Here is a 14,980-nt window from a genome sequence, read left to right on the forward strand (position 1 = left end):
ACAATAATTGAAAGTTTTGATATGCAATTTATTCACGATTTTTATCAGTTTGTATAATTAAGAAACTGATTTTTATGTAAGCTAGAACTATGAGAAATTTTGTTAGTTTTTTTTTTTACGTTTGTTCGTTTTGATGACTTTTCGCTAAATAATGTTTTTGGCTACATTTGACGTTTTTTCTTGATAATTATGTAATAGAAAAATAAGAAAATTGCTATTTATTTGTGAAAATATTATTTGATTAATAAATTATATAATAACGGAATAAATTAAATAAAAGAATAACATGGTTTCTTTTATAAATGTATTTACGCGTTTGATGCATGTCTGAAATTGTTTCCTTTTATATTGTCTAATTTCCAAAATTAATACGAATTTTTAGCGATAATGAACATAACGATTGCTATGTTAGAAAAAATGTATTTAAAAACTTAAAAATGAGTTTTAAATAGGCTCTAAAAATTTTAGTTGAAAAGTTCAGTAAATTAACAATGCACTAGCCCACAAGGAGTCGTCCATAAAGAAAGTCATTCAGAATTTAAATACTAACCAGGAGTAGAAGTTTATTGGCTCCCTTCCGCGGAGATTTTCATTGAATGTAAGGTGCTATAATACTCTTAAAATAATTGCGCACAAGAGCCAACATTCTCCTACTTCTTGCCATTAGTCAAACTTAGTCTTACGTCCTTTATGGATGACCCCCAAGCTTTTGGAGCATTGTCAATAACATTAGTTCATCAGGAAAATAACTATCAGGCTTAAATGCACAATTTTGATAATCCAACAAAAGTGCAGACTATTTCAATGGGGTAGTGAAAACAACCAATTATTTCATATTTAAATATAAGTATTAATGACTTTTAGTTTTTTACATGAAAAACTTGTTTAAAAAAAAAAAATTTTTTACACAAATAGCTATTAATTTTCTCACTTTCCTGTGCATTGATAAAAACAGTATAGTTTAGCAAAAACATTTGAAAAACAAATTTAAAAATTGTCAATGTTTCTAGCACAAATAAGAAAGTACTTCCTTAATATACTGACTGAAAAAAGTTACGAAAAAATTGTATATCAAAAAATGCTTTTATATTCGTTATATTCTTATCTGCTTTTTTCCTCAACTTTTATCAATTTTGGTAGTGGAAAATAACAAACGCCTTAAAAATAAGAAAACAAAAACAGTAAAATATTTAAGTATATTTTTTTAACAACATTTTTTTTTATTATTCAATTTTTTTTAGTTTATTATATTTAGATTTTCTATTTCGTATAGTCTTCGTTTTCTTTCTTCGAGTATTACTGTTTTATTATCTGTAGTTTCTTATAGCTTTATTCTGCTGCAAATTCTTAAAACGCTTACTATATCAAAATGTGGTCAAGTTGTCTAAAAAAATTGCTTTAAGCGTGGACGAAAAAGGCGTGCAACTGCACACGCTTTTTGGGAAAGCTTGATATATATATCAAGGCTCAAATTAAGTTATATATCGCAAATTGCAATATCCGGAAATATTTCTGGTCATTAAATTCTTAGTTTAGTAAAAACCATGAACACTGTTTTAATGAAAAGGTCAATTTATCATATTGCAAAAATTAATGAAAAATTAAAATAATAAATTTACTACTGCAAAAATAATAACAGTCAAAACTTATATATTTTTAATTATTGTTTTTTTAAACACCAGATAATTTAGGGATTATCAGGGCTTGTGATGAAGCGAGCGCGGTCGCGCTCCGCTGCGTAAAAAACGGTATTTTCAAACGTTCTAGGCGCGATAAACAACACTCGTTCAGCTTATAACGAGCGTATAAAATAACGCTCGTCCAATAGTTCAAGATTATTTTTTTATTTTCATAAAATATTTAAAAAAGATTTTTTATTAAAGATATTCTGTTATCAAACAACTGATATAAAATATAAAAAGCACAACGTCGTTCTCTTTTGCACCAACATAATGAATGAATGAGCAGTTTAAAGTCGTTAATCGTCACTAATTTCAATAATGGAATGTGCACGTGGAAACACAATGTGAATACAAAAATGCGCAAATAAAATAAGAATAGAAAATTAGAAAACCATTGTAAGAAAATTAAAACTGCGGAGTATTTTTAATCTTGTGAAAATATCAAGTAAAACTTATTTGATTTATTGTTTGTAATATTCCACACATCGCTTATGATAAAAATAAATATTATTAATAGAGTAATTTTTAAAATTAGTTTTTGTTCATAGATAGATTTTTTATTAACTATTATTTATTTTAACTCAAATTTAAAATGATTCTGTTGTTTAGAATGTTCGCAATTAAGGATATTCGAAAAGAAAACTAAGTAATGATGTCAATATTTATTAAATGAAAAGTTATTATTCTTATTTATTATTATTTCAAATTATTCTTGTGTTATATTTTTAAGATAAAAAAACGTAATTTAAAAAAGAAATTTTAGAAAAAATTTAAATAATTAATTTGAATGAAAAATATCAAGAAATATAAAAACCATTAACCGTTAATTAAGTGTACAGAGTAACATTTTAAAATACATATATCAAAACAACGAAGCAAAACTAAGTCACTAAATTATACTTCAATACTAAATCAATAAGAAGTTGCGTTTTTGTTTGATATTATTTTTTTATAACATAAATAGTTAAAAATAAAATCGCGATCTGACAATATACAATAAGTTTGGAAGTATAAAAATCTCTTTCGTTGAAGTAGTTTCATAAATGTGATACTAATTCAAACATTTTTTGACGAAAAAATTATGTAACAAATAAAAAAAGATATAAAAAAGAAAAAGCTTTTTATGAGTATCGCCTTTAGCAATTTTCATAATCGCGCTCACCGACGTTATCTCGAGCGCACATAATCACGCCCGATGAAAACATATTCTAATTTTACAAGCGCAATATAACACGCTTGATGATTTTCTTCATCACAAGCCCTGGATTATAAATGAAAAAAGTTGTGAGACAAAAATTATTATTACCAAAGGGCCGAAAAACTTGTGCTGTAATTTAAAAATCAACCAATAAAAAACTATACTAAAGCTATTTGCGTATCGAAATGCTATTTACGTATGAAACATTGTATGAAAAATCAACTGGGGAAAGTTTAAGGAATTATTTATTTAAAAATTTAAATGTTTTAAATTGTTAATTAATTAATTGATAATAAAAATAATAATAATAAAATTATTTTAACATATTTTAAAATAAGTTATTAGAATTTTTTCTTTTGTTTTAAAATAACTATAAAAAGTTTAAATTAGTTTTTACATTTTTTTAAACTCCTCTGTCTTTTAATTTTATATACAAATCTGCAAAAAGTTACGAATATTTAATTTATAAGAAAATATTGAATAAGATTTAAATAAGATATAAAAGTATTATATATATAAGATATAAATCTTATTCAACGATTTCTTTTATTTACAATATTTGATCATTGCTAAATTCCTTTAGACTGTTGTGATTAGCAGTTGTTTTTTAATAATTATATTGTACTTTATTGCGCTTTATCTTTCTAGTTTTATCTGATGTTTTATATAATGAATTGAAATATTAAAGTTTAAATCATAGTCTTTAATAAGAATAAAAATAAAAGTAATAATATGGTTTAACAATAAGATTTTATTCAAGGTCAACATAAAAAATTTTTATTGAATAATAACTATTGAGTTTAGTGATCATAACCGTTTTATGGTTTTTAAAAAGCTAAAAATTTAAAGAACGGAAGCATTTCCAGATATGGCAATTCACGATCACTTAATTCAAGCCCTGTATATATATATATATATAACTGAATTGGTGTTACCAGCATCATTTCATTCATCAATTGGAAAACTTTACCACAGTTGGGTCCACCCAATCTGCCACCATTATATCCGTGCCACATTACTGTATTTTTGTCGAAATGTCAACAATTTTTGTTACAACATACTCATACATGTGAAGTTCCAGAGGAGGGATGGTATCAAGAATAAATTTTCTGGGATCTTACTTAAGCAAACATGAGTTTATAACATTATTGAACAATTTCATAGTCTTATAAGGATATCCTGCACCTTGGTACCAATAGTAATATGAACTAAAGGAGGCAAAAGTGGTATTTATAATTGTACCAGTACAGTAACAACAAGCATGTTTTCCACCATCTATAATAAATTGTTTTGGTATTCTGAGGTTAAATGTTTTAATAGATACTTGGAAAAAGTTAATAAAACTAGGCAAAATCTCTTACTGATATGCCAAGAAGTACGTTTATGAGCTTTAGGTCAGAAGCCACAAAAAAATTGACCTGATTTAAATTAATTAACTTGATAAGCGTTTCATGATTACATTTATTCTCCTTAACATTTTGTGCCGAAGCCAGAATCAGGGATGCAAAGTCCCAAAAAAGACTCCAGATTTGAAAGTCACAAAAAGATTAGTTTATCCTAGTTTTTGGTATCCAGGAGCACTAAAAATATAAATAAGTTTATGGACTACTAATAGGAAAAAAATTAAGACTTTTAGGTTAGAGGAATAATCATTTTTTGAACCCGAAGTCTGTAGGTATGATGGCGGCAAGGACTCCAGTTGTCTGGGCTTAAAAACAATAAGTTTCAAGTCATTGAATCTCATGAATTTTTTTCTTATAGCAGATCATAAGTCAACAAACATGTTTAGAGCTTCTGGATACTACAGACTTGGAAAAAGTAGAGATATAAAGCCAGAGTCTTTTTGGGACTCCGCATCCCTGGCCAGAATTAACACCTTGTTCACTTCTGAGTTTTTCGCATTTCTACTTTGCTCCTCTTACTTTGTTTCATCAAAAATATTCATTATGACCTGAAAATTAATCACAAACAAATAATAATTCTAATTTTATTTCTTTTATTTGCATAATATAAAGTAGGTTAAGTTACTAAACCTTCAGTGAACCCTGTCCTCCATCAATTTCAACTCTAACAATGGCTTTAATTGAATCTAATCCAAGTAAAGAGCATATAACCAAGTCTGGAGAAATCTTCAATGTATACAACATCTTTCAACACTGAGTTTTCAAGTTCATCTTCCTTTCCATTTAAAAAAGCAAATTTTTTGCAACTGTAAAACTTTTCTAGAGCATGAGAATGCTTCATAACCATAGCAAATGAATTCTTTTTAACGCCTAGTTGTAAAATCCTATATTGTAAACAATGTGAGTTATATTAAGTATTATAAATTTTTTAAAAAGAAAATAAAATAATTTTCTGCCGCTTATATTATAAAATAAAAGTTATAAATAAAATACAGATGACGAAGATCTTTTTGTAAATCTCTAAAAATATCATAAACAACATTTCCAGGCAGATCATGATTTTTCTTGATATCAGATGTTGTATCAGTAGAGACTACTTTATCTGTTTGGAGCTTAGGTTTTAGTAGTAGAGGTAGCAGTTATATTCCTAAAATTAGAATAAAATATTGCAGCAAGTCATTATAATTAAAAAAACCAATATATAAAAAGCTACCATAGGATAATTGTAATGAGTTTTCAGCTTTTACTATAAACTTAAGAACAGACGTAAATTTTTAAATTTTGAGATGGCTTCTGTGAATGTTTTCTTTAAAATTAATTATGAGTAAAGTTTCTTTGTTCCTTAATGATATAAAGTTTTATTACTTGTTCAAGGCAGTTATGTTGGAGGTGATGTAGTGTTGCTAGATATATATTTGTAGAATGTCTTTTAATATTCTGATATTACTTAAAGTTATTTCTCACAGCCGCTATTTTTTTTTTAAATATTTAAATATAAATTAACATAAATATAAAGTATTATTATTAACTATTAACGCGTCTATTTACATTTATTTATTCTAAAATTTTTATTTAGATTGTGATTCCGTCTGAACAATTGTTTACTGGTGCAGAAGTAAATAAAAATGTCCAGTAAGTACTGATATACACTAATAACATTAATATATGATATATTAGAACTATTATGTTATATTATAACTAAAACATTCTTTACTAACTTTTACTACTGCTTGAACCTGATGTTAAAATCAAACAATTTTATCACTTAAATTTTACTCTTTAAAGTTTCCATTGTTTGTTGTTTTCCGTTGTTCCAGTCTTTGAACTTTCCTTCGGTTTAAATTTATCTTCTGCAATATTCACCAGACTTGCTTTTTGTAAGAATAATTTGAGTTCAGCTAATAATTTTATCTAAGGAGAAAATTTTTAAAAATTTAATTATCAAATTTGAGTCATTTTATTCAAAACATCCTATCTAAAACATGTGTTTGATTTTATTACCGCTCCTAAAAATGACATAACTATTTTCAAAGAACTTTTTGTTAATCTCTTCCTGCCATTCCAGTTAAACAGGTTAACTCATTGTTAGACATCTAAACCACTAGAGCTTCTATTGTTAAATTTATTTCCCAATTTATCTTTTTCTACAGCTTGTAGTTCAGACAATATTTCTGTCATAGTCTTACAATATTCCTGTCACAGTCTTACAATATTCCTGTCATAGTCTTACAATATTCCTGTCACAGTCTTAAAATATTCCTGTCATAGTCTTACAATAGCGTTTTTCAAAATTCTCTTTAATTTTCTATAAACTATTTAATAAGCATTTGACTGAATCTTGTTTTTCTTCCTGCTAGAAAATGGCATCTGTGGTTTCAATTTTTAAAAAATCTAGATAACACTCCGACCCCTCCAAATATTGTTTATTCGGTCTTTTCTCTCTTTTTACCAAGGTCTTTGAGTTTTTGTTCAACAAGTTTCTAACATCTCATCTTGATTCTAATAACTTATATTCTGACAATCAATACATATTTTGACAATCTGACAATCAATACATATTTTGATCTTCTTGTTCTATGGCTGACTTACTAACTGTTAAAACAAAAAGGTTTTATCATGCATTAGACAGAAGCAGCAAAGCAGAGGCTATTTTTTTCACATATTATAACCTTTCAATAAAGTTTGGCATGCAAAGGCTTTTTTTATATGGTATTCTATTTTATTTTTCATATATCAAAACTGTGAGTTATGTACATAAAATTCATAATGCTTTAAAACAAGGCTTAAAAAACTAGATCGAAATTCTTATAGGTAAAAGATTTTAATTGGTATTTAAATATTCGTTCTTTTTAAAGTAACTTTTCATCAATTGAATCTAACTGCAAAATTCACCAGACGTGCTTGCTCTTTGTGAGATTAATTTTAATTTGGCTAATAAATTTATCTTTGGATCTCAGTGTTCATAGCTATAACCTTTGATCCGAAAAGACTTCAATATTCACATGCTTGGTTTGGGTATCAAAACTTGTGAATCAATTCATCTATGGTCATGATATCAGGTTTGAATCCTCTGACTATTTTTTAATGTGTTTCTGTTTGGTACCTTTTCACTCAATCACCTTCTTCAGGCTTGGTAGTAAGGTGTGCAATTTTGAAAACTTGACCATGGCTGTTAAGATGTTTTAAAAATTTGTATAAATTTTAAATATTCGTATATATCTTAACTATAACGAAACTTTTAAAAAAAATCTTATCCTTAAAGAAGCAAATTAATCTCCTAAATAACTTGACTAAAATTAAAACTTAACTAGAATAAATAGTATACTATAGCAATAAGGTTATTTAAATTACGTTTAGAATAAATAACTTTGCATTGTTTATCTTTACTAATGTTTTATATTATAATATATTTTGCAAAACCCTTTTAAATAAAGTAACAACTTACATCTAACAATTTTTTTATAAATATGCGCATTTAAAAGTTAAAAAAAAAAAATCCTAATACTTCTTCGCAGTAATGTAAAAAAATAATGAAATCGTTTTTTTTTGTCAGAAATTCGTCGCCTGTGTTAACTGTGTTAACTTTGTTAAGTTACAAAAGAAACTGCGGCTGTCACAATTTTTCTGCAACCACAAGAATCCACTCTGAATTTTAACTATACTATTTAATAGTATTACTAATTTAAATTTGTCGGTTTATTATATTATAAAATATATGAAGTAAATATAAGCTAGACTTCAACTAATTTATATTCTAAAAACTACTAAACATTTTATATTTATATTTCTTTCTACTTTTGTTCTAGCAAAAAAAAAAGTTTTATCTATTCGAGTATATTAACTATGATAGATCTTATAAAAAATTCATTAAACTGACAATCATTGTTTAAAATCAATGTATATAAAGTATAATTTTTTTTTACTTAAATACATTTGTAATAAAAAAAATACATACTTAAATAACTATAAAAAAATATTTATGATATTCATTAATAATTAGATAAAAAATCATTAGCATTGATTTGTTAATTTAAATGTGTTATGAATATAAAAACATAAGTAAGGATCAAAAAAAATAAGTAAAGATCAAAGTTATTTAAGTCTTTTTTTTTTCTTCTCAACAAAATTTTTCTTTTTTTCAAGTGTATTAATTCTCAAGACTGCACTTTTTTAGAAGTAATTTTCTGATCAAATTAATCAAGCCCTTTTTCTTTACCCCTCTGCCAGTATTGTTGTTATGGTCTCTCTAAATCTAAAGTTACTTTAAATTTTTAGGATTATCTGTGCATCAGGATGGAATTGGAATTTGCTGGAAAAGTTTGTGTAAGTTGTTATATGGTATGATATAAAATGACATGATATAATATGATATGATATGATATAAGCTTCAATTACCACCATTTTTTGTAATTCATTCTCATTTGAGACTGGTATAAATATACAAGTCTCAAATAATTTCAAGCAATTTAGATAATTAGTAAACAATAAAAAAGCTTTTTGACTATGTTGATTATGTCCTTTGATGCCACAGTCACAAATACTGGTTGGCTAAAAGGAGTCTGTACTCTTATTGAGCAGTAGGGAGGAAAAGCCTTGGATGGCACATCGCTGTCTATGAATTGCATATAAAGGTAAATACTGAAAAAACTAAAGTATCATAAATTATTTTTTTATATATATATATATATTTATATATATCTGTTATTTTTATATATCTGTCAACAGATTGGAAAAACACTGTTTTGACAACTGTAACAACTGGAAAAAAGCACAAGCAGCAGCTGAAACCAACACATGAATGTTTTCAAATCGTCACTAAACTACTTTTACACTAACGCCACATCTATACCTTTCAATAAACTCACCGAACTCGCTTGGCAACATCCCACTACAACTTCAATATTATTTTTACCATTGAAACTTGGTTTGATGAATCCTCAGCACCTACTCTTCCGAACTACAACATCTATAGAAAGATTGCTTTGGTCATGAAGGTGTAGCCATTTATGTTAAGAGCAGTATTAGCGCAAACGAAATTGATCATTCTCAATTACACAACAATTTTCAATGTAAAATCTGAGAACAGCTTTGACACGAAACTTCTACAAGAATCTCTTCTAATTATTAATATTGCCCACAAATTTCTAATATTGCCCACCGATGCTTCGGTCTCTGATGAAATAGTGAAAACTCACTTGCCAAAATGGCCATGGTCAACAAAAAATTGAACAGTTTAATAATCATCGGTGATTTCAATTTCCCAGACATCAAGTAGCATGACAAATGGATCAATAACACTGGTGCTTAAACTAGTTTAGGCACAAAATTTGCCAAAATCCTATTCAAGCTACATCTACACCAGCACATTATTGATCCCACTTTCATCCAAGCCAATGGTCTATTCAAAAACACGCTAGACCTCATAATTAGTAAAATAGCTGATCGAATAAACCATAAATATTAGTCCTCCTCTTGGTAGCACCCCACAAGGCCACTGCACTCTGACATGGTAACACTAATTAGTCAAAAATGGTTACAACTCTTCCTGTTTTAACAGCTCAAAATTCATTTATAAAAATTTAACTATGCCAAACTAAGTGAGAAACTTTACTAAGTTGTTTGGGTAAATCTATTGAAAGATCAATATGCTGGTGAATGCTACCAAAACTTCTGCAACAACTTTATTGAATGCTGCCACGAATTCATTCTGGGTGCCCCCTTCCAAACTGACCAAATGCATTCAGCCTTGGCTGCCCAGCAGACTTCTCTTGTTAACCAAACTCAAAAAAAAACTTTTGTACCTCTACCCCATCAGCAAATGGCAAATCATTCTTCTAGTCAGAGAGTACAATCTTACTCAAAACTTGATTTAAAAAGCTTCCTGCATTGCGATTAGAAAATTTAAACACAAAAATCACCTCTGTACCATGCAAAATAATGGAAAACATGGTAAAAGACAAGATCACGGAGCACCTTGTAGCCAACAAACTTGTTGCTGATTGTCAACATGGCTTCATCAATAAAAAAGCCTGTGTCATGAATCTGCTTGAGACCATGGACTTACTAACCTATAGCGTATGTGGAGGACTCTTCTCCTTACAATACATACTTTGTCAAAGCTTTGGACAAAGCCACTCACAAAAGACTATTGTAAAAACTTGAATCCTATGGAATTGAAGGTAAAATTCTTGACTAGATCAAAGCTTTTTTCTCAAAAAGATCACAATGCGTTCTTGTCAGTAACAATTCATCCAACTGGGAACAAGTTATTAGTGGCATTCCGCAAGATTCAATGCTAGGTCCTACGCATCTTCATCAATGGCTTACCCAAACACAGTTGTGAAAGTATCTGTAAAATTATGCAAACGATGCCTAAAGTCTGAGCGTCATCAAAACCACTGAACACAAAACTCACTTGCAAGCTGATATGAATAGCATCGTAACTGAGACTCAAACCTGGTTGATGAAGCTCAACATCAAAAAATGCAAGGTTATGCACATCAACAAATACATTTTCCCATATGTTTACTCAATGAACAAGTATAAACTTACAGCAAAGTCAGCAGAACATAATTCGAGTCAACAACATCTGAAAAAAAACCTAGGCGTTCAAATTACCAACAACTTAAAGCATGAGAATATTGCCGCTGCTAAGGCCAATAATGTCTTTAGAATCTTAAAACACCTTCATCAACAGAGACACTAAAATATGGGAAAACCTACACCACCTATATACACCAACATCTTGGGTTCACAGTTACCACTTGGTGTCCACCGTTTGGTGTAATTTAACTAACTATTTATTTTTATATTTAATTATGAATATTTCTCAATTACTTAAATAATTCACCTTATTATATTCACTTTTCAAGAGTTCTTACTAGGGGTAATACAAGTGGACCAAAGACCAAGTTATTTAAAAGGCTAAAGTGTAATTGGAAATCAATTATTAAAAAGATTAAATTATGATAACCTGAAGAGACTTGACTTCTTTTTTACTACTTTTTTGGAAAAGAAGGTTGGTTTGATTACGCTAACTACATTTATGTGTTTGACTATAAGTTTTAATAATAAAGTTTTATTTAAAAATATAGTCTTTTGAATCATTTAGATTTCTTCAAAATTGCCCCAATAATGATATGTTTCCTAGAAATGACTACAAGTATTCTATTAAATCAAGTATTCTATTAAATCAGCAGTTCTTTAATTAGTTGGTAAACTAAAAGACTTTCGCTTTAGATATCTAATGACTTCACATCATGCTAGGTTTGTGGCACAGGGAGTTTGTTATTTAATATATAAACTTCTTCAGCCACAATTTAGTAGCTTATGTTCTAATAAAATATCATTGCAAGAGGGAAATTTCATGAAATTCTGATTCATGAAATAGCTTCACTTACAGCACTGTTTTATGTTCCGTGGTTTATTAAAGCTCCTATTCCTGCCACAGCACCTTCTTTAGATCTTAAAGCTATTAATGAAATGATACAATATTCTGAGTTCCATTTTAAACCAGCAGAAGCTGTTCTGAAGTCACTTTAAAAACACAATTGGTATTTAAATAAAAGATTTGTGGTAATGTGTCTTTCAGATAAATGTTTACCTATAGATCAGTTACATTAATTAGCTCTTAAATTATTTCAAATATCTAAGCTGGTTTCTCTTTGATTTATTAAAAGTGATATTACATGAGACAAAATGGCTAAAAATCAGTTCATCAAACTGGGACTTATTTCCTGGTTATTTTAGATTTAAAAGTCACAGGTTATTTCTTTGTAAATGACAGTACAGTATATGCTATTGACTTGGCCAAGACTTCATTGAAACTTTTAGAAGCGAAGAACATAACCAAGCTAATTACTAGCTGTTGCTAATCATTGTCTAAAATTTCAGGCAACATAAATTTTTGGCTGAAAATTTTAAAATATTCTTTCTTTAAAAAGAAATACAACTGTAAAAAATATTTTTTATTTAACTTCAGCATTCGCTGTCTTTAAAAATTAAAGATAAAATACATAATCTATTTTTAAAAATTTAATAACATAGCACCTGTTTTTGATTTTAAACTTTTTTTTTAATAATGTTAGTAACCATATTAGTATAGTAAAATTTAAATTTTACTATATATTTTAAATTGACTGAAAGCGGTCAAATTTCAGAGCCATGTGATCTATAAATTTTTTATAATTTTTATTAAAAATAGTTCAATAAATACATAAAAAATTAATAAATTGTGATAAACAAAAGATTATTTTAAGTATACAATTGTTTTAGGAAACAAATTATATGGAATATATATTATTTTTCAAATATTGAGTTTAGTTATTATTGTTATATTTGTTTAAATGATTTTTAATGTGGTTCAAAATTACATTCAATTGCAACGCAATACTTTAAAATATACTGATTAGGGAATTAGTTTTTAACAATGTAAATAGCTGAGTAGAAATTTACTAGTGTTGAGCGTTTTCGTTTACATTTATTAGCGTTAAGTGTTTTCATTATGCAATGAAATCTTGTAATAAAGCCTGCCAGTTCAAAAAGTTTTTAAAAACGAGTATTTTTCTTTTAGTCTAAAATTTCTAACTCTAGTTCTTTTTCTTTCCATTGAACAAAATATACAATACATGCAGCCATTTCCATTACATTTATTTGACAAATAAAAGGGTTGATACAGAAAGAAGCAATTGGCTCGATGTGTATAAACTGCAAAAATCACTTTTCAAACTGTTTTTAAGCGCGTGAAGATGCTTAATAAACAATGACTCGTTTAATTCATTGCTAACTAGCATTTTCTTCATATGTGGGAAATGCACGAGATCTGAAGATGCGATATCAATAAGTCCAATTTAGTTTTAAATGACTTTACAGAGCTTATCATTTTAGCTATAATTTTGTCTTTTCCCTGAAAACTCCAAATTTAAAGAATTCAATTTTTCCATGATGTCTGTAAGAAAACCCAAATCAATCAGCCAGCAAGAGTCAGCTAGTTTTTATCATTTATAAATATTTTTATTTCTTCAGTTTAACTCACAACTCTTGTAAGGAATTTGCCTTCACTGAGTCAATGTAATTCAGTATGTATGATAAGATTATGTTTTATCTTTGCATTGCAAACATAGTTGGACCTGCTCTTGCAGTCAATCTTCAACAATTGTCACATCGTGGTAATGTTGCTTATCTTTCCTTTTTCTATAAATACTATCAAGGGCGCTGCTTTAAAGAGCTAGCATCTTTTTTGCCATCTACTAAAATTCATTCTCGTGTTACTCGTCATTCAATTATATTTTATCCAATTACTGCGATTGTTCCTAAGTTCTCCAAAAATTCTTATTCATCTAGTTTTTATCCTCGAACATCATTTCTTTGGAATTTGTTCCCTTCTTGTTTTCCTGATTCATATAATTTGCAATCTTTTAAGTTGTCTGTTAATCGTTATCTTGCTTTATAAAATTTATCTTTTCTCTTCCAGTAACTTCCAACTTTAATAGTGGTTTGCAACTCTAATTGTAGCCTTGTTGGAAGTGAAGATGATTTAAAATTTAAAAAAATCTTCTAACAGGGCCTTGAAAAGGAGTTGCAATGGAGTTGCTTGAAAAGAATTGATTTTTTTTGTAACAATTTTTATAACAAATATTGCCATTTGAACTTTTTCATATTCAAATGGCAATATTTTACAACACTGAGCTTCCTGGTGGATAAAACAGTTGTAGAACATAAAGTTTGAAAATGATTTATTCTTTTTGCAGAAGGCAATTAATCTTTTATTTTTACCAATCATTGCTGGTGTACCATTGGTGGTTATTGGAGACAACTTGTGCAAAGGCATATATAATGTTGGCATATGTTCTGGATGTATTACAAATATTTTCATCCCTTGTCTTTCCTTTCCTAGGTAATATTTGCAACATATCTTTTTTTGCTGTGAAGTTACTAAATAACATTCTAATCATAACTGTTAATTGTTGGGGATTATCTTTTTTTAGGTATTTCCTAATTTTCCAGATATCCAAATAGTTAAAGTTAAAAAATTTTTTTTTGTAACTTTTTCATCAAATAATCCGCAACACTATATTTTGTTAATTAAAAAAAAACAAAAAAGATTGAAGTCTTTAGTCAAACCAGTAATTAATTATCCCTTTTCTAATTAATTATTGCTTCTCTACCATTTAATAAGTGGAAAAGTTGGTTTTTTGATTTTAGTGAAACATTGACTAAAATTTTACGAGGAATCCAAAAATAGATATATAACTAAAAGCATAAACTTTTCAAGTATTTTATATTATGGTTGTAGTAGGAGAGAATTAGCGAGAAATAGGGTCGAACCCTGAAAAAAATGGCATAAAGCTAAAATTTTGCAGAGAGAAATTTCACAGCCTCTGGGTGAGCATAAAAAAACCCCATTGATTGCACTACAGTAAAATTCTTTTTGAGGCAAAAAAGGGTAATTTTGACAGCACCAAAATATCATAAATTATATATTGTTGGATAAAAAATGTTATGCTGATCAATATTCATATAAGCACTGTGACTTAAAAACAATTGTTTTTTTAACTTCTTTACGTTTGAAATATGTTAAATCATTAAAATACTATATTTTTTGTTTTCAAAACATAATAACTTTTATCTGTACGTAACTTAATTATTCACCTCCCCAAGACTGAGAAGGCCACTACAGTCGAGGAGGCTATTTTTGT

At 27.9% G+C, this 14,980-nt stretch overlaps 1 protein-coding gene across 1 annotated transcript in view; it reads left to right on the top strand.

Annotated features, from left to right (window-relative positions):
• LOC100209377 (transmembrane protein 106B) overlaps positions 1 to 14,980 on the top strand; it is a 66,871-nt gene that overhangs the window by 40,002 nt on the left and 11,889 nt on the right. The window contains exons 5-6 of the mRNA XM_065810992.1: positions 5,860 to 5,915; positions 8,559 to 8,606. Of these exons, the coding sequence (XP_065667064.1) occupies positions 5,860 to 5,915; positions 8,559 to 8,606 (104 nt within the window). The remainder of the gene's footprint in view (positions 1 to 5,859; positions 5,916 to 8,558; positions 8,607 to 14,980) is intronic.

Source organism: Hydra vulgaris, chromosome 11, assembly GCF_038396675.1.
Source record: "Hydra vulgaris chromosome 11, alternate assembly HydraT2T_AEP".
NCBI classification, from domain to species: domain Eukaryota; kingdom Metazoa; phylum Cnidaria; class Hydrozoa; order Anthoathecata; family Hydridae; genus Hydra; species Hydra vulgaris.